General features: G+C 46.6%; 3 protein-coding genes across 5 annotated transcripts in view; all 3 read right to left on the reverse strand.

The window, feature by feature from the left end:
* Positions 1-1,931, reverse strand: part of USP4 (ubiquitin specific peptidase 4) — a 55,124-nt gene extending 53,193 nt beyond the window's left edge. The window contains exon 1 of the mRNA NM_001243188.1: positions 1,673-1,931. Coding sequence (NP_001230117.1) covers positions 1,673-1,773 — 101 coding nt within the window. The 5' untranslated portion in view covers positions 1,774-1,931. The remainder of the gene's footprint in view (positions 1-1,672) is intronic.
* Positions 1,932-13,821: 11,890 nt separating this feature from the next.
* Positions 13,822-14,890, reverse strand: GPX1 (glutathione peroxidase 1). Its single transcript, NM_214201.1, is given in 2 exon segments — positions 13,822-14,357; positions 14,628-14,890. Coding segments are annotated over 2 exon segments (621 nt in total). The 5' UTR covers positions 14,889-14,890; the 3' UTR covers positions 13,822-13,997.
* A 1,146-nt stretch (positions 14,891-16,036) lies between these two features.
* Positions 16,037-22,322, reverse strand: part of RHOA (ras homolog family member A) — a 72,723-nt gene continuing 66,437 nt past the window's right edge. For all 3 annotated transcript variants that reach the window (NM_001244437.1, XM_021068521.2, XM_084987021.1), the window contains 3 exon segments: positions 16,037-17,311; positions 18,683-18,813; positions 21,263-21,383. In NM_001244437.1, the coding sequence (NP_001231366.1) occupies positions 17,138-17,311; positions 18,683-18,813; positions 21,263-21,383 (426 nt within the window). In that variant the 3' untranslated portion in view covers positions 16,037-17,137.

A 22,322-nucleotide genomic window follows, 5' to 3' on the forward strand; every position in this document is an offset into this window, starting at 1 on the left:
AAAAAAAAAAGAGATAATAACATCACACACTTCAGTTTTCCTTTGAGGACCAAAGTAGCAAAAAATGTGTGTCTGTATTTGTGTACAAATGTGTACACATATACAGGTATACAAACACACATATGCATCATACAATATTGTCTTGGTATGTTTATCTTCTCGATAACCATTACGTTGATCTGGCTATATTTTAATTTTTTTTTTTTCTTTTTAGGGCCGTACCTTAGGCATACAGAAATTCCCAGGCTAGAGGTCGAATTGGAGTTACAGCTGCCAGCCAGCCTACACCACAGCCACAGCAATTCAGGATCCAAGCCACATCTGCAACCTACACCACATCTCACGGCAACACCAGATCCTTAATCCACTGAGCAAGGCCAGGGATCAAACCCACATCCGCATGGATCCAAGTCAGGTTCATTAACTGCTGAGCCACAAAGGGAATATGATCTGGTTTTACTTTAAAAGTATCACTATGCTGTTCTACAATTAAGACAAAAGGAGGGGGAAACCTCTGTTGGGGAACAAAGTACAACAATTATATTGGGAAGTCCTTCAAATTTTATAACCAACAAACCTCAGAGGAGATCAGGTAGCTTCTCCTAAAGGCCACAAGGATCCATAAATATATTCAAATATCTAAACGCTCTTTTCTCTCCAAACCTCTTGAACATCCTCCAAACACTTTTACTGATTTTAGTCTATCTGAAACTTCCTCTGCTTCTGTTGAGTATTCTTCATATGCCACTTCTGATCAGGATATATCATCCACAAGTACTTTTTGCCCGCCCTGCCTTTCACAGATTGGCTAGCACAAGACACACCTGAATTCCTCCTAATCCCACTGTTTCTCTTCCCTGCTCAAGTCCTCTGTCACACTAAGTTTCTTGGAAGACAACCATAGTTTCTTAAAGAGGGATGCTCAGTCACATTCAGTGCAAAGCCAAGCCCCAGCTTTCAGCTCCCACACAATACAATAGTGTAAGTACTATTCCTTCTCCTAGAAAATTTATTAAGAAACTTCTGACTGAGACCTGCTCTTCTAAATCTTGGACTTTTAATCTTTTTAGCTAGGCTCTAGGTTACCCCTCTCTCTCACTCCGAAATGCGGCTGCTACAATTATCTTTGACATTTGCTACCAAAATAATGAGACTCTCAGACATTTGTTCAGCTTCCGACCTTGATGTCTGTTCCGCAGTTTACAAGTTACAAAGTATCTACTTCTGATCTACGCCTCAACCAACTGACTGCGGGGGGCGCCAAATGTCGCTACTCTGGTTTTAACAGTAAGGAACCAGGGTCTGTGAGATGTGGACGCCTTTGCCCAAAGTCACAGAGCGAATCCTCAAATCTAAAGGGTCTGCTCAACCTGAGGGTCCCTGTGAGCATTCCCCTTCTTTCCATTCTGCAGCCCTAGACCCCGCCGGATCCGCCCCCTGAGCTCTGAAAGGGCCGGGACAACCTTCTGCTCCACCCACGCTTTCCCAGAGAGGATCTAGGGCTCCCTCTCTTCTGTGGCGGGGGGTCAAGTCAAACTCCGGGGTCACTAACATCGCCCCTGCCCGGCCGGAAAAGAGGGTCCCGGCCCAAACAGGAAAAGAGGGGATGGGCCTGAGCGCCCAAGCCCCGCCCTCTGGCCCTGCGCGGCGGAAACGCGGGTTCGGCGCTCACCACTGCGCCCCTCGTTGCAGCGTGGTCCTCATTAAGGCCCCGAGCTCGGATTTCTGGGTCTCTGCATCCGGTCGTTCACGGCAGCCTCCGCCTTCCGCCATCTCGTCAGCGGCCCCGGTCCAGCCGGCCCGGACATCCGCCTCGCGCACAGCGTGCCGTGGGTCGCGAACACGCACTCACGCACGCACGCACGCACGTGCGCGCACCCAAGGACCTTCTCGCGCCGCGGCTTGTACGCTTGCCCTCTTCTGCCTTTCCCCCACCCTTCCAACGCGCCAACCCTGTCCCACCCGTGCGCGGCGGAGTGGGCGGGGGTTGGGGGAGCGGCCGGAAGAGGAAGTGGGCGCGGGGCGGGGGTGGGTAGGAGCTGCCGCTTCTTCCGCCCTGAAGGCCAAGCCACGGGGCGGCGGTCCTGCACCACTTCTCCTTTCAGCTCGGCGATCTTTAGGAGTCGGTCCGCAGACCCCATGACACCCTGGGCACCTCTTCTGGATTTGCAGGGTTATCCTGGTCTTAATAAAGGCAGCTCGGGTGCAAGGAGGCCTAGAACTAGGTCTTCTTTTCACTCCAGCCTTTCGGCTTTCAGCAGAGACCTTACGTTAGTCCTTAGCTGCCCAAACTTGGAATGGATCTCCATTCCCAGAGGCACTACAGGGATTTTAGAGGGTGTTAGGTGCACCAGCGCCTTGGGACCGGGTCTCGACGGTGTGGCCTAGTCGTTAGCAAGCTGGACGCCAGTATAACCTAGCCCAGGCAGTTACACAGGCCCCTGAGGTAGCTACTTGCTTTGTCGGGGAGTCAAGCAGCCGCAGAGGGGCAATAGCAATGGGGGAAGGAGAGGTAAAAGTCTGTTCTCCACATCAGATGCCGGGTTGCTGCTCTGTTTGTTGTTGCAACAAGATAGTGTTTGAACACCATATGTTTCCCACTCAACCCTGCAAACAAAAATCACAGCCCTCTTCCTGGAGGAGGAAGTAAACCCAGAGCAAGGTGGAGGCCAGACAGCTAGCCTATGTGAATCTAGCAGAGAAAATAAGATATACAAGGCCCAGTACCTGCCCTTATTTGATCTATAGGAGGAGAATAACTCTTCCACAAATGACCCCAGAGCCAAGCAGTGTGGGGTAAATGCCACTAACAGGTAGAACCAAAGATTAGACCCTGAACTGTGAAAGGGCGCCTTTGACTTGAGTAGCATTTGAGCGTGATCTTGAAAGCATAGAAATGATAGTGCATGTTAAAGGAGGAATAACTAGAAGGGTCAAAGAAAATTTCTGGAACTAGCAGGGTGGACGGAATCAAAGAATGAGGATTAGTCCAATTGAGCTGGGCACAGATTACTGAAAGGGCTTGGGATCTGAAGCTCAAAGGGAGGCCAGAGGGGCCACATGTCTTGCCTTAAACAGCCCACAGATATTGTGGGAAGTTTCAGAGCATAGAGAAATGGTTGAGGGTGCTTTATACCCACAGTGCTACTAGGAACCTTGGGAAAGATGGCTGTGAGGGAGGAGAGGAGAAACAGATGAACTGTGTTCATTTTTAGGGGTAGAAGAGATAGAGGTGGCCTGGTGAAGGTGTGGTAAGTCATTTGAACAGATTTACTATTTTTATGTTCGGCTTTTGGCTAATTGAAGTTACTTTGCACTCCTGGGACATCCACTATGCACCGTTTAGTCGAAGAGATCTCTTCACAGTGGGTAGGTAGCAGGGAAAAGTAAATTTGGAGTTAAAACTGCCTTGAGGGAGTTCCCATTGTGGCACAGCAGAAAGGAATCCCTCTAGTAACCATGAGAATGGGGGTTCCATCCCTGGCCTCCCTCAGTGGGTCAGGAATCAGGTATTGCTGTGACCGGTAGTGTAGATCGCAGCTGCAGCTGGGATCTGGCATTGCTGTGGCTGGGCATAGGCCAGCAGATAAAGCTCCAATTTGACTGATAGCCTGGGAACTTCCATATGCTGCAGGTTCGGCCCCAAAAAAGACAAAAACAAACAAACAAAAAAAAACCACCAAAAAAACCCTGCCTTGAATAACCACATAGCAGTTAATCCTCTGCAGATAGAAGTTACATGACAGTTCTACCTCTGGGAAGCCAATCCTGATACCCCAAGAAATGACGTTCTATGAAAGTTCTTTGAAATTGTTTAAAATTGTGTCAAACAAGAAACATTACCTTTAGCCCTATTTATGGAAAAAGAAAGTTGGGTTACTGACAGTACTTCAGAAACTACATTAGAATGTCTGCTTCCCTCTTCTTTTTTTTTAGCAGTTTCTCCTGTACCATTTATGGCCTGGGTCAGAGTCTTATGGAAATAGGACAAGTCATCAGCACCACTAGAAAGGGGGACAAAACCTAAATATAAAAATAAAAACTTTGGAAGATCATTTTAAGCCTGTGTCTCTTCAGAGCTATTAAATAGCTGTAAAACTAATACACTAATTATGGGTATTTCATAAAGATTTGTATTAAAATTATTAAGTGCCAATAGTTAAAATGCAAGGAATAAAGTGAAAATTCATTATCAAAAGATCACCATTATTTCCAAAGTTTAAAAACTTTCTTAGTCTGATTAAATGTTAAAAACTGAGAGTTCCTCTGTGACTAAGGGAGTTAAGGATCTGGCATTGTCACTGATTCGGCTTGGGTCACTGTTATGGTGTGCATTCAGACCCTGGCCCAGGAATTTCCACATGCGATGGATGCAGCCAAAAAAAAAAAAAAAACAGCAGAGAACTAGAAACAATAAACATTTGCCTATGTGGTCCTCCTATTGTAGGGGTAATCTGCAGATTTGGAAGGAAAGGACTTGTGTGATTCAACTCAGGAGACACTCTGACCTCAGGACTGTGTTCTCTTTTGGGCCATTTACCCTAATGGGGCACTCTCTTGGCCCCATGATCAAACCACAGAGCTGAACAACCCACTCGTTGCCAAGGGAGCTGGGGCCACAATAACAGGAAGGAAAGCAGGAAGAGAGCTGGAGGGAACAGGCTTGGCTGATTTGTCACATACTGCTCAATCTTAGACTGTGATGATCTAATTGGGGGTTTGTAATGTCTAGGTATGTGAACTTTAAGCTTTATGTGGTTTCAAATCAAAAAGTTCTTGCCTTGGCTAGCAGTATGCCTTGCTCTAAATCTACCTGGAGTTTGCCCTCCCCAGTCACCCTCGGTCCACATTTGGCCAGCAATCACAGAGCACATGTGGCAGTCTTCATGAATATCGGGCACCTTTTGAATGGAGGTGGCATCAGGAGAGAAATATATTTTGTTTCCTTCTTGCCCAATATGCTTCCTTACCCTCCAGGTGAAAAAGTAAAAGGCTCTCAAGGTACATTGTAGAAAAATTAAGTGTCTTGTCAGTGACATTATCACCTCTGTTTTTGTTTTGTTTTTTGCTTTTTAGGTCCTAACCTGCAGCATATGGAGGTTCCCAGGCTAGGGACTGAATGGGAGCTGCAGCTGCCAGATTACACCACAGCCACAGCAACACGGGGTCTGAGGCGCAGGTCATAGCAACTCCAAATCTTTAATCCACTGATCAGGGCCAGGGATTGAACCCTCATGGATACCAGTCAGGTTTTTAACCCACTGAGCTACAACGGAAACTCCTGTCACCTCAGTTATATAAGGGTAAGGTTACTGGGAAAGATGACAGAGGCAAAAATCTGAACAAATCTCACAGAGAGGAAGTAGGATCATTTTTTCCTACATCGGAGACGATGTGATTGGACAGATTCCATTCTGGTTATGCCACTGTTGGTAGCCAGCCCTGATTGGGCAGGGAAGGTGTAGAACCCTGGGCCCAGATGTAGCTAGTATCTTCTCTTCTTGTTCTATTACCACCAATGTCTCAACCTTAAACAAGTATTTAGATGTTAATTGTGTCAGTCTTTTTCACAGAGCAACTTTTCAGTATTTCTTAAGTGAATGAATGAAAGAATTATCCAGATAGTCATTTTTCATTTGAGTGATAATCTATGATGTACTCACTGTCCCTATCCTCCAGAGATTCACAGCCAGTGTGGTTGGGGAAGATGTCTTCACCTGTGTGTTGTGTGATAAAAGTGTTTGAGGAGGGAGTGCCCATTGTGGCGCAGTAGAAACGAACCTATCTAGTATCCATGATGATGCAGGTTTGATCCCTGGCCTCGCTCAATGGGTCAGGGATCTGACATTGCCACGAGCTGTGGTGTAGGTCATGGACTTGGCTTGGATCCCATGTTGCTGTGGCTGTGGCGTAGGCAGGCATTTACAGTTCTGATTCAACCTCTAGCCTGAGAACTTCCATATGCCACGGTGCAACCCTAAAAAGCAAAAACACAAAAAGCGAAAAAAGTGCTAGGAGAATATGGAGGGTGATGCTGTAGACACTTTGATAGGAAGGAAACACAACTCGTGTAGGAAGCAAAGTCATCCTTACATTTGCCTTAGCATTTGAAGGCACATGATGAGTCTGCCAAGGAATGTTCAAAGGACTAGGGCTATTTTATTTTATTTTATTTTATTTTATTTTTGTCGCTTTTGCCTTTTCTAGGGCTGCTTCCCGCGGCATATGGAGGTTCCCAGGCTAGGGGTGGAATCGGAGCTGTAGCCACCGGCCTTTGCCAGAGCCACAGCAATTCGGGATCTGAGCCGCATCTGCAACCCACACCACAGCCCGTGGCAATGCCGGATCGTTAACCCACTGAGCAAGGGCAGGGATCAAACCCAAAACCTCATGGTTCCTAGTCGGATTCGTTAACCACTGCGCCACGATGGGAACTCCTATTTTATTTTTTGATGAAAGTATAGTTGTTTTGGAATTCCCACTATGGCATGGTGGATTAAGGATCTGGAGTTGTCTCTGCAGCAGCATAAGTTTGATCCTGGGCCTGGGAACTGGGAACTTTCATATGCCGCAGGTATAGCCAAAAAAAGAAAATTTTTTTTTTTTTTTTTTTTTTTTTTTGTCTTTTTGTCTTTTGTTGTTGTTGCTATTTCTTGGGCCGCTGCCGCGGCACATGGAGGTTCCCAGGCTAGGGGTCCAATCGGAGCTGTAGTCACCGGCCTACGCCAGAGCCACAGCAACGCGGAATCCGAGCCGCGTCTGCAACCTACACCACAGCTCACGGCAACGCTGGATCATTAACCCACTGAGCAAGGGCAGGGACCGAACCCGCAACCTCATGGTTCCTAGTCGGATTCGTTAACCACTGCGCCACGACGGGAACTCAAGAAAAATTTTTTTAAAAGTGTAATGGATTTAAAGTGTTGTGCCAGAGTTCCCACTGTGGTTCAGCGGAAATGAATCTAACTGGCATCCATGAGCACACAGGTTTGATCCCTGGCCTCACTCAGTGGGTTAAGGACCCAGCGTTGCTGTGAGCTGTGGTGTAGGTTGCAGATGCAGCTCAGATCCTGCGTTGCTGTGGCTGTGACATAGGCTGGCAGCTACAGCTCCAATTTTACCCCGAGCCTGGGAACCTCCATATGCTGTGGATGCAGCCTTAAAAAAAGAAAAAATAAAGTGTGCCGTAGGGCTTCTTTAGATTCGCACACATGTATAGGCATAGTTATGTGCTGGGGACAGAGGAAGAGGAGGCTGGGGTAACATACTTCTCTTGCAAGGGTGCTCAGATCCCCTCCATTTGCCCCCCTGTGGAGCCAGTTGGCCTGCAGGACTGTAGGACACCACCCAAGGTGGGCTGCATATGTCTTTGAATACTCCATTTGGATTAAGTGAGCTTGTTCTGTGGACTCCTACCTTGGCCTTTCTGGCCACAACTACACTGGGCCTGGTAGAGAGGATAGGGTTTCTGTCTGCAGGATAAATGATGGAAAGGCTACTGGGCCTCTGCCAGCACATCACTGTCATATCCTGTCAGTCTCAATGCCTCTGGATGCAACTAAGGGAATACCACCAGCGAGTGGCCCACCTAGTTGATGTTTTTGTTTTTGTTTTTTCACATGACAAGTCAGCATTTGAATTCGTGGGTAGGTCAAAGTTGAAGAATGTCAGATCTCACGTTTGCTTCTCTCTTATGCCCAGGGCCAGGGCCTGTGAACCCTCACTCCTTGGGCAAGAACTTCTCTCATTTGAGCTCCTCCTTCCCATCCCAGCAGCGCTCAATGCCCAGTAACTTGCTGACCAGCCCCAGCTGGGATCTTTTTTTTTTTGTCTCTTGTCTGTATAGGGCTGCACTCAAGGCATATGGAGGTTCCCAGGCTAAGGGTCTAATCAGAGCTGTAGCTGCCAGCCTATACCAGACCCACAGCAATACCAGATCCAAGCTGCATCTTCGACCTATACCACAGCTCATGGCAACGCCGGATCCTTAACCCACTGAGCGAGGCCAGGGGTCGAACCCACAACCTCATGGTTCCTAGTCAGATTCGTTTCCGCTGCACCAAGACGGGAACTCCTCTGGGCTTTATTTTAGTGCCAGCCCAGGTGTGTCACACCTCCATGTATAAAAGCATGCTCTTCCAGCCTATTTGGTGATTGTAAAAACAAAAACCTGCCAAATTCATAGTACTCTGACAGGGATCCCTGCCCATTCTTTATAAATCCATGCTGTGTTCTCTTGGGGAAATCTATAGCCAGTTCCAGTATTTTTTTTACCCAGTATTACCCCAAAGTTAGAACCTGTATGAAAAGACTGATCAAGATAGAAATGCCTCTTTAAAAATAAGCTGCTTTTTTTTTTTTTTTTTTTTTTTTGCTATTTTTTTGGGCCGCTCCCGCAGCATATGGTGGTTCCCAGGCTAGGGGTCGAATCGGAGCTGTAGCCACTGGCCTACGCCAGAGCCACAGCAACGCGGGATCCGAGCTGCGTCTGCAACCTACACCACAGCTCACTGCAATGCCAGATTGTTAACCCACTGAGCAAGGGCAGGGACCAAACCCGCAACCTCATGGTTCTTAGTCGGATTCGTTAACTACTGCGCCACGACGGGAACTCCGAAAATAAGCTTGTTTTAAATAATGTTTGTAGAACGACATTGAGACAGAATAAGGAAGTCATCTGATACAGGGGTAATTGTGCAAGAAATGCCTGAATCAGATGAATTTTATCTTTTTTTTTCAGTTCTATGGAGGTATACTTGACAGATAAAATTGTAAAATATTTAGTGTGTACATTGTGATTTAATCTACATATATATATTTTATCAGATATTATGTTTTTAAAAAAACACCAAAAAAAAATTTAACAGCAGCATTTCTGGAAGAACTACTAAAATGGAGGCTCTGAACCTATTGGGAAACAGAAGGGCTCATTCCCTTTTCAGAAGACCTGTGGCCTATATGCTGCTGCCTGCCCCCAGATCAAGCGATGTCCTGGAGGCACTACTACCAAAGGCCAGGACCTCAGGCAGGCTCACTGGGATTCCTTCACTTTTACTTGTTTAATTTGAGCTGCTGATTCACAATGGGGTGGAGTGGGTACAGGTCAGAGCCAGTAGCAGTTGTGTGGTTGTATGAGAAAGAATGTGTGTGTGTGTGTGCTAGGGGAAGATGTCTAGTTTCTTGGGTAGGAAGATGCAGTGTTAACTGGCTTTATTCTGAGTCTTCCTGAAAAGGAGAGGGTTGGTATGGACAGTTGAAGGGGGCAAGCAGCTTCAAGTCTGAGAAGGAATATTCACCAGCCAGGGTCAGCCACATGGGAATCTCAGAAGTTCCCTTTTCTGGCAGCTCAAGGCATAAACTGAAGAAAAAAAAAAAAAAAGTGGGCATGGAGGGGTGAGTCACCAGGCACCCTGAAGGGAAGAGGTTGGTATCAGTTCAAAAAGGCCTGTGTTCCCACTCCAGAGCCAACAACAGAGTGTGGCTTGGGCCACACTGACCCTTTACAGGAAAGAAGAGAGTTGGAGCAGGAAGGCTGTCCTTATGGGTTCAGCTAAAGGTCATTGAGTAAGATCCTAAATCCCCAGACTTTCCACGTCAACAACTCTGGAGGCTGGTTGTGGATATAGATTTTAACAAGCCCTCAGGTGATTCTCAGGCATTATATATTAGCTCCTAGAACAGGACCTAGTCCATTTGGGGCACAGGCTGTCTTGTTTCAGCTCTAACTGCCCCCCATCCCCCCACCCCACAACAACAAATCTGTACTACATTTGCTAAGGAACACTCAGTCTCTCAGTCCACAAACACTTGTGCAGATAACCGTTTTTATGAAATGCCCCTTCCCTTGGATCCTGACTCTATCCATCTACCTCTTTGCCACCTCACCCAGGATTGTGAGTCAATAGGATTTCGAATAGGTTTAGGCCCCCAGGTCTTCTTGCCGTTCTCCCCAGGTGAGACCTTATCCCCTCCAATGGCTACTTACTGACCTCTTGACTAGAACTTTGTCTCTAACCCAAATTCCTTTTCTGAGCCTCTTGTAAGCACTTGCCCCAGATATCTCCATCTGGATCTGAGCTCATCTCCTTCTTGCACCTGCTTCTCCTTGTGTTCTCCATTTGTCATTGACGCTAACTTTCCACCTCAGGCCCTGGCACAATGAACTCCTTGCCGGTCTGCCCTCCTTCAGCTTCTTCCTTGGCTAGTGGCTTCTTTATTATTATTATTATTTTGTCTTTTCAACGGCCGCACCTGAGGCATATGGAAGTTCCCAGGCCAGGAGTCTAATCGGAGCTGCAGCAGCTGGCCTATACCACAGCCATAGCAACACAGGATCCAAGCCACGTCTGCGACCCACAGCATAGCTCACAGCAATGCTGGATCCTTAACCCACTGAGCAAGGCCAGGGATCGAACCTGCATCTTCATGGATACTAACTAGTTGGGTTCGTTACCTCTGAGCCACAATGGTTCAGCTAAAGGTCAGCTAACTCCCTAAATGCCACATCTTTTCCCTAAATGCCCTTTGCTCCTTTTCGCAACACTCACTTACTCCTGTGTCATGTACTTGACTCTGTTATCACAAAATGCATATTTTGTTCTATGAACGGAGTACAGGGTACTTTGAAAATACATTAGAAAGCCTGGCCCAGCAGAGAGCATCATGCTTGCCTCTTGGAGGGAATGAGTGACAGTGAAGCTGAAGAGTGGTCAAGAAGCCATTAGCCAGTGTAGTTCCCATTGTAGTTCAGTGGTAATGAGACCAACTAATATCCATGAGGACTCGGGTTTGGTTCCTGAGTTGATCAGTCTGCAAGTGACCATCAACAATTCTTGGCCCTGTTTTGAAAGGAAAGTTGTTTTCTTTATATTAAATGACAGACATCTGCTGATTCATGTCAATCACGATGCCCTATGGACCCTGAGGAGATGACCAGCTTCATTCCACCTCCCAGACTCTTACCCTCTGGGGAAGTAAGTTGACCAGTCACAGATGTAATCATGACTCCTGATTCTCTATCTGCAAAACAGAAACCGACCCAAAAAGCAAAACAAAACAAAAAACCAGAAACAAAAAAAAGAGAACAGACAGCTGCCAAGGGGGAGGGGGAGGGAGTGAGATGGGCTGGGCTGCGAGTTTGAGGTTAGTGGATGCAAACTATTATACTTTTTTTGTGTGTGTGGTCTTTTTAGGGCCACACCCAGAGCATATGAAAGTTCCCAGGCTAGGGATCGAATCGGAGCTACAGCTGCTGGCCTACACCACAGCCATAGCAATGCTGGATCCTTAACCCACTGAGCAAGGCCAGGGATCGAACCCTCATCCTCATGGATACTAATCGTGTTTGTTACTGCTGAGCCACGAGGAGAGCTCCCCAAACTATTACATTTGGAATGGATAGACAGTAAGTTCCTACTGTATAGCCCAGGGAACTATATCTAACCTCCTGAGATAGGCTATGTTGGAAAATAATATAGAAAAAATATATTCAGTATGACTGAATTACTTTGCTGTATAATAGAAATTAGCACAACATTGTAAATCAACTATACGTTAAAAAACAAAACAAAACAAAACAAAAAAAAAACCCTGGTTCTGAGAGGAGCATAGATATGTTGGGGTCTAAATGAGGAACAGGGCTGTCTTGGTCACCTCAGAGAGGACTCAAAAGCTGAAGTGGAGAGGCCTTGCAGCCCGAGGGAGGTGGGCTTGTGCAAGAGTTCTGATAATGCAAAGAGAAAGAACCCAGTAGAGCCCTTAATGACCTAAGGGAAGACAGAGGCGGAGGGCAGCAGCAAAGATTTTTGCTTAGGGCTGGAAGAAAAGTTCTTGAGGGTTGGTTCAGATACAGCAGGGACTTGAGCCACCAATTTGAGCATGAATGTTGGAACCTCAGAACCTCTGGACCACATTCTGGACTGAATGACTGGGTTCTTATCTGCCTAAACAGAAGCTGCATACAGCCCTGCAGAGTGCCTTCTACTGTGATAGGAAGTAGCTCCAGGTCTGTCTCAAAAGATTATTGACAGCAGGGACAACAGATGGAGAGGTTGGGCCAGAGCCACACCTGAAAAGCAGCAGCTGGCCTCCAGGTTATGCCCCTACCCTGAGCCTGACCACATAACTGCAACCACTGGGCATGGTCAGAACCAATTGTATACTCTTCTGAGTACAAGAGAGGCAGCAGCAATTAAGGACGGCATCAGAGCAGACAGAAGCACTATGCAAATATCTAGCCAAGTAATGGGAAAAGGATGTTATATTGCATGAACTGCCAAAGGTGTAAAGTGGGCTTATATGGCCCTAACACTTGGAGAGGCTGTTATCAAGGGTAACAGCCTTCGTTAACAGCCTCTCCAAGTGTTAGGGCCATGTAAGCCAATACACCCGCTTTTATGAAAGAGATTTATTCCAAGATGGACTGGCAAAGAGACAGGAGGCAAGGCTCTTAAATCTGTCTTCTGGATCTGCGATTTGGTCAAACTTTTTTTTTCTTTTTTTCTTTTTAGGGCCTCTCCTGTGGCATATGGAAGTTCCTGGGCATAGGGATTGAATTAAGAGTTGCAGCTGCAGGCCTTTGCCACAGTCATGGTGATACCTGATCTGAGCCCCATCTGCAACCTACATAGAAGTTTGTAGCAACATTGGATCCTTTACCCACAGAGTGAGGCCAAGGATCAAACCCACATCTCATGGACACCATATCAGGTTCTTAACCTGTTGAGCCACAATGGGAACTCCTGGTCCAACTTTTTTGAGTTAGGGGAGCATGGGTTGGTATGTGGAAGCACTGGTAGGCAGGGTTTTCTTGTTTGTTTTGGTCTTTTTAGGGCCACACCCATGGCATAGGGCAGTTCCCAGGCTAGGGGTTGAATTTGAGCTGTAGCTGCTGGCTTATGCCACTGCCACAGCCACAGCCACGCCAGATCCGAGCCACATATGCAACTTACACCACAGCTCACATCAACACCGGATCCTTAACCCACTGAGCAAGGCCAGGGATTGAACCTTCGTCCTCATGGATCTAGTCAGATTAGTTACCACTAAGCCATGAAGGGAACTCTGGGCAGGTTTTGATTAGAGGGTTTGGCACTTGGCTATTGATGGTAAGGTATAGTTAAAGAGGGCTTCAGCACCAGATCTTCCTGGACAGTGGACCCTTTGCTTTTGAAGGAGTTCTAGTGTTTAGTGTCTAGTCATGTTCAGGTTCTTTGGTTCTGTGTGGGGAAGGAGGGGTGGGGATGGAGAAACTTGGCTCCAGGCATTATGAGATGTCCTAATATTCTCCTCTGTGAATGCTCAGGCTGCATGACTTGTGGTTTTGTTCTGTTGTCTCTGAAAAACAATTCAGTATCTTGTTATCAAGAGAGTAGGGCCAGTTAGGGCTGGTTCTGTGGTTCAAGTCCACAGACTCTAAATGTGAGTGGAAGCCTATGGTGTTATTTTTTTGTGAAGGTCATTTCAAGATGAACAAATACTTAGAAAGGAGATGCCTAACTACTGGGGTTAGGCAGTCAGCCCTTGACTTGTCTTCCTCTTTTTGAAATAAAGACTTTCTCTAACAGGGCCTCAGGATGGCTCTGCTATATGTCCTGGCAGAGCAAAATGCTCGGACAGGAGCTGGAATTATCACATAGGAAAGAGTGACTTCCCCTGCAGACAAAAGGATGAGATGTTCAGACTTAGCAAGGTATAAGGCCAGCCAAGGAATGAAGGCTTAAGCTCTAGCCCTATGACAATGAGGGTAGTAGGAAAGGGGTCCCCAGTTGACACTAATACAGGGCACATACACAGTTCTGGTGACACTCAGCACTTTATTAGTGAGGAACTGTGGTCTGGGAAAGGGGAAGCTGGGATGGACAGGACCAGCGCCCATCTCAGGGGATTTTCCTGGACATCAGGTGTTCCTCCACATAGGTTTAGAGGAAACACTTTCATGGATAAAATCCCGAGAGTAGCACTGTAACTGCCAAGCAGCAGGGGTAGGAGGGGGCACTCTAGGCACTGCTAGGCTCCTGGGACAGCAGGGCTTCGATGTCAGGCTCGATATCGATGGTCAGAAAGCGACGGCTGTACCTGCGCAGGGGCACACCGTCTGGGCCCACCAGGAACTTCTCGAAGTTCCATGCGATGTCATTGCGACACACTGGAGACCAGGTGATAAACTTGGGGTCGGTCATGAGGGCAGTGGCATCGTCACTGGGTGTGGGCAGAGCCTCGCGGAGGAAGGCGAAGAGCGGGTGAGCATTTGCGCCATTCACCTCACACTTCTCGAAGAGCATGAAGTTGGGCTCGAACCCGCCGCCTGGTCGGACGTACTTGAGGCAATTCAGGATCTCCTCATTCTTGGCATTTTCCTGCGGGAGGCAAGAGCAGCTGGGACCCGGGGATGCAAGGGGAGGGGAAGCCTTCTGACCACAAACATGGAGTTTTTCCATGAGTCACTGGACTTTAGCTTGCACAACCTCAGGGTGGCCCTCAACCCTTGGGAAGAGTGCCCAGAGGGAAGCGAGCCAGTGGCCCGCCTCTCAGCGCCCAAAGCGAGCGGCCCCGGGGCCCTGCGGCGTGTCCGCCAGCCTCCTAACCCCAGTCTCACTCCCGGCCCCGCTCCGCCCGGCTTGACGCACCTGATGTCCAAACTGGTTGCACGGGAAGCCGAGCACGACCAGGCCCCGGGGCCCGAGGCGCCGCTGCAGCTCATTCATCTGGGTGTAGTCCCGCACCGTTGTGCCTCAGAGCGACGCTACGTTCTCAATGAGCAGCACCTTGCCCCGTAGGGAGCCCAGGCTTATGGGCTCCCCTCCAGCCAGCGGGCGCGCAGAGAAGGCATACACCGAGCGTGGGGCCACCGCCGCTAGGGCGGCAGCGGAACGCTGAGCAGCGCACATGGCAGAGTGGGTAGAGGCGCCGACTGGAACAGCAGAGGGGGGTCCAGGAGGCGCCTCCTTTTAACAGTCAGGCGACGGGGGTCACATGGCTCAGGGACTTCCCGGCAGCTCCGCCCTCCTCAGTCCCGCCTCATTCGGCCTCGGTCCTCCTACCTCGGCGAGGCGGGAGGGTGCGGCCGGGCCGGATACGGACACCGCCCAGACGTGTGGAGCCATGGGCGCGTCTGGTCCGGCCCAAGCAGCGCAGTGCAGGTACTGGGGCAGCCGCCTGAATTATCCGGTTCAGAGCCCAGGCCCGAAAGGGCTCCAGAGTCTTTCTCAATTATCCTTGGGGGATTTAGCACCAGGCCTCAGGAGGCTGGCCAGTAACAGTACTATACGCTGCTTGTAGCCACAAAGCATCCAGCCTGTGCCGTATTAGTACTCGTGGAAAAAGCGCCCTATTTTCAGGTGCAGAATGAGAGTGAGTTATGTATGACTTATGATGGTGCACCTGATGTCCAAGGCAAGCTCTCTGCGTGGAGGGTCCATGGCTCTAGGAAGGTTATGTTGGAGGAAAATGGGCAATGCTGCTGAGCAGGGGGCCTGTAGCCAGGGCCAGGCTCCAAAAGCCAGCTCTAATTTCCCTGTATTCTGGGGCTGCCCTTGACTGTGTTCACATCCTGGCCTCTGGCCTTCCTTCTACTTTTGGTATTTCCCGAAATGCAGCACTTCCCTTACACGTTTTCTGGGGTTACTGCTCAGGCCATGCGCTAGACTCCTGGAGGGGAGCCCAAAAGAATGCAAAGCCAAGGGAACCTAGCAGATTTCAGCGATCCTCATAGCTAGTCAACTTCATCTTGAACTCGTGCTTCGAAGTAAAACGCATTGAAAATGGGCACAGAATAAGATAAATTTCACACTGAGATTTTCTAGAAAATGACTGCTTAGAGCACCCCTTAGTAGGCTGCATTCCGATCCTACCCTACTCTGAACTTGAATGTGATACAAGATAATCATTTCCATCTCCTTGGGAGGAGCCAGGTTAATGCCAGATTTAGGATGAGAGTGGGCCAGCTGGTGCTTTACCTCCTGAAGAAACCTAGGCAGAGTTCATCCTCCCATTCCCAGCCCTGGAGAGAGCAATACAAACACCAGGATACAGGAAGTTTAGAAAACTGCCTTTATTCTATTAGTAGTTGGAAAAATTAACTGGTACAGAAAAAGTTTAGTCAGCTGGAGATAAGAGAGAAACCAAGTGCCACACAAGAGAACTGGTGGCTCCTCTGGGAGGGAACCTGGATACAGTAAGAAAAGCACTGTGAACTAGAGCCAGACCCTGCAGTCCAGGTGAGACAGATTATGCCACCTTGTGAAGTGTCTAAGTGCCTCAGGCATAAAACCAAATTCTTATTTACTTAGCCCAGCTCTAGGGAAGGAGTACTGGAATATGTGGGGCCTAAGAGGGGTAATATGGCCATCTTTTATCAGAGAAACTGACAAAATGGGAATTTAAAAATTGAATTTTCCATCTGACTTTATTTTCAAATACACTTTCTTTAAAAAAAAAAAAAAAAAAAAAAAAAAAAAAAACAACCAATACACTTTCTGTGGGGATGACAAATATCAGTATTAGGAAATCCAATTATACAAAAAATACTACATCTAGTCTGGGAGTAGATATATTTATTTTTGGTAACATACATTAAGCGGCACTAATTACACAGTAACTATAAGGTAACTAACATGAAACCACAGAACTGTAACTTTGCCACAGCTGCGCAGACTTGGGCCTTTCTGGCTGAGCACATTTTCAAAAAACTGGATACCCACCCCAGAGCTAAGCCAATGAAATCTGTTAAAAGGAGTAAAGCTCTGAAGTGGTAACTCACCAGAGTACCTTGCAGCTGACAGATGACAGGCAGGACATGTTAGTTATAAAGTAGTTACAGCCTAATTCACAAAAGTTACCAACTGTTTCTCTTTCTAGAAAGAAGCAAGAAGTTAAGAAATTCCTTGAATTAGCGCCTGGTGTCAGGTAGGAGTGCAGAGGAGGGCTGTTAGAGCAGTGTCAGAAGGACCCTGGTAGGTCAGGTGGGTTGGACATCATTAATAATCATGGTTGGCTTCTAAATACTGGTAGCAAGATGACTTCTGATTTGTAATCTTAGGTAAATTATAGATAAATGAAAAGGCCAGTAATCATACACTAAGATTAATAAACAGCACTTCAAAATTAACCGCGTAAGGGCTGTGCTTGCAGCAGGGTTTCACAAGACAAGGCACCCAGATTTTTTCTTCCCACGTCGGGCTTGCAGAGCAGCTCTCGTGGCCATTTCAAAAACCTCCCTCACTCCATCTTTGGTCTTTGCTGAACACTCCATGTACCCAAAAGCACCAATCCTGTTTGCCATATCTCTGCCTTCTTCTGGTTTTACTGGCTCCTAGCAAAGAGAGAACTTTTGGTTAATAGTGTTACATACATGTATTAGGTAGGTGTAGAGTATTCAACTTCAGCTTAAAAATTTATTTTAAAAAACTTTCAGATTTGAGTTCTGTCTTGTGATACTCGTATGTTGGTGACCCCAACCAACCCCCAATATAAAATCCCTATCAAATGAGCTCTTTTCTCGAGAGTAGGGAGAAAAGGAGAGGCCAGAGAAGCTCTGGAGGGGTTTGAGGGAATCAAGGGAAAAACTACTCAAGCTGTTGATCCAGGCAAGTCTTTGGCTAAGTTGGCTTAACAAAGGACTGAATCCCAAGGAAGGAAATACATCCTTACCTTGACATTCAGACAAAAATCTCAGTGGAAGAACCTGGGCTAAAGACTTAAAGGCACTCCTTCTGCAGTGGGGAAGTCCTACCATCGGGCCACCTGCTTTCTCAAAAGCCAAGATGTCCCTGCACCATCTATCTATCTATCTAATCTTTCTCTCTCTTTATTTGCTTTTTAGGGCTGCGCCCACGGCATATGGAGGTTCCCAGGCTAGGGGTCCAATTGGAGGGAGCTGGGTCTGCGACCCAAACCACAGCTCACGGCAATGCTGGAAACCCAACCCACTGAGCAAGGCCAGGGATAGAACTGCATCCTCATGGATACTAGCTGGATTCGTTTCTGCTGCACCAAGAACAGGGAACTCCACCATCACTTAATAAAGGCATTAGGGGAGTTCCCATCATGGCTCAGCGGAAAACAAATGTGACTAGCATCCATGAGGTTGCAGGTTCGATCCCTGGCCTCGTTCTGTGGGTTAAGGATCTGGCAATGCCGTAAGCTGTGGTGTAGGTTCGAAGACGGCTGGGATCTGGAGTTACTGTGGCGTAGGCCAGCAGCTGTAGCTCCAATTAGGCCCTTACCCTGGAAACCTCCATATGCCACTGGTGCAGCCCTAAAAAGACACACACACACACACACACACACACGCATTAGGGCTCTATGTTTGGACTCCCTGCCCTCAGGATTTCCTGACCTTTCACTAATTTGTCTTTCAAAAGTAATAACTGGAGAGGGAAATCAAGAGCCTAATAAAGTCCCTACATTTGGGAGCACTGACTACTGCTTGATGGTTCCTTCTTAGGCAGGCAATCTTTTGGGGGTATATCACTGCCTCACAAGACGGGTTCCATCTTCTACAAATAGAAGTCGTAGGGACTCTGTGCAGGCACCAGTGAGGGCCAGATGACAGCAAAAGGCTTCTAGGACTCTCTTAATCGGCTTGGCCTATAAGGGTTTTTGCTGGCTTCCCTGAACCTCCAACCTTGGGCTCCAGGTTCAAGAATGCTACAGGAATACAGGGCCCTGACCCAGACCATACCTGCTTCATCTTAGCTAGCTCACGCCTTGTGTGCTCATCATTTCGAAGATCCTTCTTGTTCCCAACCAGGATGATGGGCACATTGGGACAGAAATGCTTGACTTCTGGAGTCCATTTTTCTGGGATGTTTTCTGAAAGGTGCAAAATGCACATAATTTGAAGATACATATAATTCTACCTTGAAAAATCTCCAAAAGCCCCAGCTAGGTAAATTGCAAAGAAACTTTCTGAGAAGTATAATGGACATTTAATGTCAAAATCATAAAAGGCAAACTCTAACTCCTCTTCTCTTCAGCACAGAATCACCCGCTTTTCTCAGTCCCATCAAGTTTAGTTCCTCTGGAGGTGGGACCCAGGTAAAGGTACTGGAGAAGTGAAGGATTCAAAACAGAGAGTGGCTCCACATGGTGCCACCTGCCCCAAGGAAGAAAGCTCTTTACCAGCCATTCATGTCACTGTTGGCAGATAATTCTAACAACAGGCTGCAGAAGGAGCCCCCATTCTGGGGCTATAGCTGGCCACATGCTTTCTCAATGTCTTACTCATGGACTCTTGGCATGACCTACTCTATGGGTTACTGGTATTTCAAATGATTTGAGTGGCTTTAAAAAATGAATGATAACCAGCTGGAGTTTGTGTGTGACTCAACAGGATTGGCAGCACTTCTGGAGCACTGGGATGCAGGTTCAATCCCTGCCCTACACAGTGGGTTAAAGGAGGATCCATTGTTGCAACTGTGGCTCCTACCTGATCCCTGGCCCCAGAATTCCATATGCTGTGGGCTGGCCAAAAAAGAAAATAAATAAATAAATCAAAATAAATGATAACAGCTGTAGCTTCTTGCCAATACTGCAGTAATTTAGAAAGGTTGTATGTACACCATGGTGTACAAGTGGCCTGGGTTGAACTTCCCATATCTGCCACCTTGAGCATCTCAGGGTCAGAGATACTATAAAACAGGTTAACACTAATATCTTACTTAGTTTAAATGGTCCTGATTGTAACTTGAGACTGAATTTTCTTTTTTCCTTTTCTTTTTTTTTTTTTGTCTTTTTGCCTTTTCTAAGGCCACTCCCTCGGCATATGGAGGTTCCCAGGCTAGGGGTCAAATCTGAGCTGTAGCTGCCGGGCTATGCCACAGCTCACAGCAACGCTAGATCCTTAACCCACTGAGCAAGGCCAGGGATCAAACCCGCAACCTCATGGATATTAGTCCACTGAGCCTCATTTATTGTTATTTTTTCTTTTTTTTGGCATCCCCATGGAATATGGAGTTCCCAAGCCAGGGATTAGATCCAAGCCACAGCTGTGACCTACACCACAGTTGTGGCAACAGTGGATCCTTAACCCACTGTGCCAGGCCAGGGATGGAACCTGCATCCTGGTGCTCCAGAGATGCTGCCAATCCCTTTGCATCAATGGCAGGAACTCCAAGGCTGTATTTTAGGAGTAAAGTGTTCACTCTCTGACCTCAACACATTACCAAAAGGCAGGAGTCACTGAGAATGTGGAACCACAGAACTCTCTCTCTCACAACACCGGATCCATAACCCACTTAGCAAGGCCAGGGATTGAAACTGCATCCTCATGGATATCAGTCAGATTCATTACTGATGAGCCACAATGGGAACTCCAAAAGCAAGTTCTCTTTCAGGTCTTGGTGCCTGTTTTTGCAGTGTGAAGTCAGATTCATTCATTCTTTTTCTAAATGAAAGGACATTCTGAAACATGGGGCCAACTGAGCTACTGGAATGGTCAGGTTCAAGTCTTAGCTGAGGCACTTTATTATTATTATTATTATTATTAACGATTTTAATTTTTCCATTAAAGCTGGTTTACAGTGTCTGTCAATTTTCTACTGTATAGCAAAGTGACCCAGTCATACATACATATTATATATACATTCTTTTTCTCCTTCCATCATGCTCCATTATAAGTGACTAGATATAATTCCCAATGCTATACAGCAGGATCTCACTGCTTATCGAGACATTTTATAAAAGAGCTAAAATACGGCTTTAAAAACACTACCAAGATGCAAACTATTATACATAGAATGGATAACAAGGCCCTACTGTATAGCACATAATACTTCCACAATGGAAGAGAATACTTAAAAAAAAGAATGCAATATAACAGAATCACTTTGTTATATAGCAGAAATTAATACTACATTGTAAATCAACCATACTTCAATTTAAAAAAATTTAAAAAACAAAACAAAAACACTTTGAGGATTCAACAAATCAGCAGTCCAGACAGTGGGAGGCAGTAGGCTCAATATCAACTACTTAACACCCAAAAAATCCTTCCCCAAATCCTAGTCTAAAAAATAGCTTTGTATTTAGAACCTACCTACCTTCCAAGATGAACATGGCAGCCACAGGAGACCTAAGCTGAAAAGGGATTTGGGGCTCAGGCTCTACAGTCCCAAGGCTCTAGGACCCTGGCAACTGATGATTCCTTCTCTGAAGCTCATGTCAGTTTTTCAGCCATTTAAATGCCCAGAAAGGACATGAGAAACCAAAGGTCGGCCAAGTACACAGGCAGTGACAGACATTAGGCTACAGGGCTACTCACCTAAACTATCAGGGCTATCAATAGAGAAACACATCAGTATAACATCAGTATCCGGGTAGGAGAGGGGCCTCAAACGATCATAATCTTCCTGTCCTGCTGTGTCCCACAAAGCCAACTCTACCTATGATAGGAAAAATAAACATAGAGTACAGGTTAATCCCATTACTTACTTTCAGAAGAAGTGACACTTACCATAGTACCTTCAAATGACAGACTGTTCAAAACAGTAAAATACAGATTGGAATCAAACCTGAAGGTGCTAAGAGGTATTTACACTGTTTTAGGTTACAATTTCTCAAAACTGCAAATTTTATAGACAGATAATAGAACTGAATAAAGTACCTAATTCGAAATGTTCAGTCAAAAATAACTTTGTAAAAAATAATAGTAACTAAAATAACTTTGTAGCTTTAAGTATTTAATCATAAATAACATTCTATATAGGAAAGAAAGCAGATGAACAAGAAGAGAAATCAATTATAAATAACATTCCACCAGGTATACAAAGCAAAATAGGAAAAAATCAAAATAAGTAACTTTTCCTGTTAAATTCTCTCTTTTTTTTTTTTGGCCTTTTCTAGGGCCGCTCCTGCAGCATATGGAGGGTCCCAGGCTAGGGGTCTAATTGCTGGCCTACATCAGAGCCACAGCAACTCGGGATCCGAGCCACGTCTGCGACCTACACCACAGCTCATGGCAACGCCGGATCCTTAACCCACTGAGCGAGGCCAGGGACCGAACCCGCAACCTCATGGTTCCTAGTCAGATTCATTAACCACTGAGCCACGACGGGAACTCCTGTTACATTCTCACTTAACCATTTCCTTACTTTGTCTCATCATTCTGTTCCAATGTGGAAATAAGATTGTATTTCAGTTAGTGGTTAAGTAAAGACACCATCCTGGGTATCAGGCAAGGTCTGAGCTGACAGGATAGGCCTATTATTGCTCAAAAAATGAATGAATGGCTGGATGAAAGCATCACATAGGTAGGAGGTTCTCCTTTCATACCTGGGAATTGGATCACCTTCCAGCAGTAGGAAGGCAAATTGATGCCTGGG

The sequence above is a fragment of the Sus scrofa genome, chromosome 13 (assembly GCF_054392235.1).
Source record: "Sus scrofa isolate SSC_HxYL_T2T_F1_AM1 chromosome 13, Sscrofa_HxYL_maternal_Yorkshire_Landrace_v2.0, whole genome shotgun sequence".
In the NCBI taxonomy this organism is placed as follows: domain Eukaryota; kingdom Metazoa; phylum Chordata; class Mammalia; order Artiodactyla; family Suidae; genus Sus; species Sus scrofa.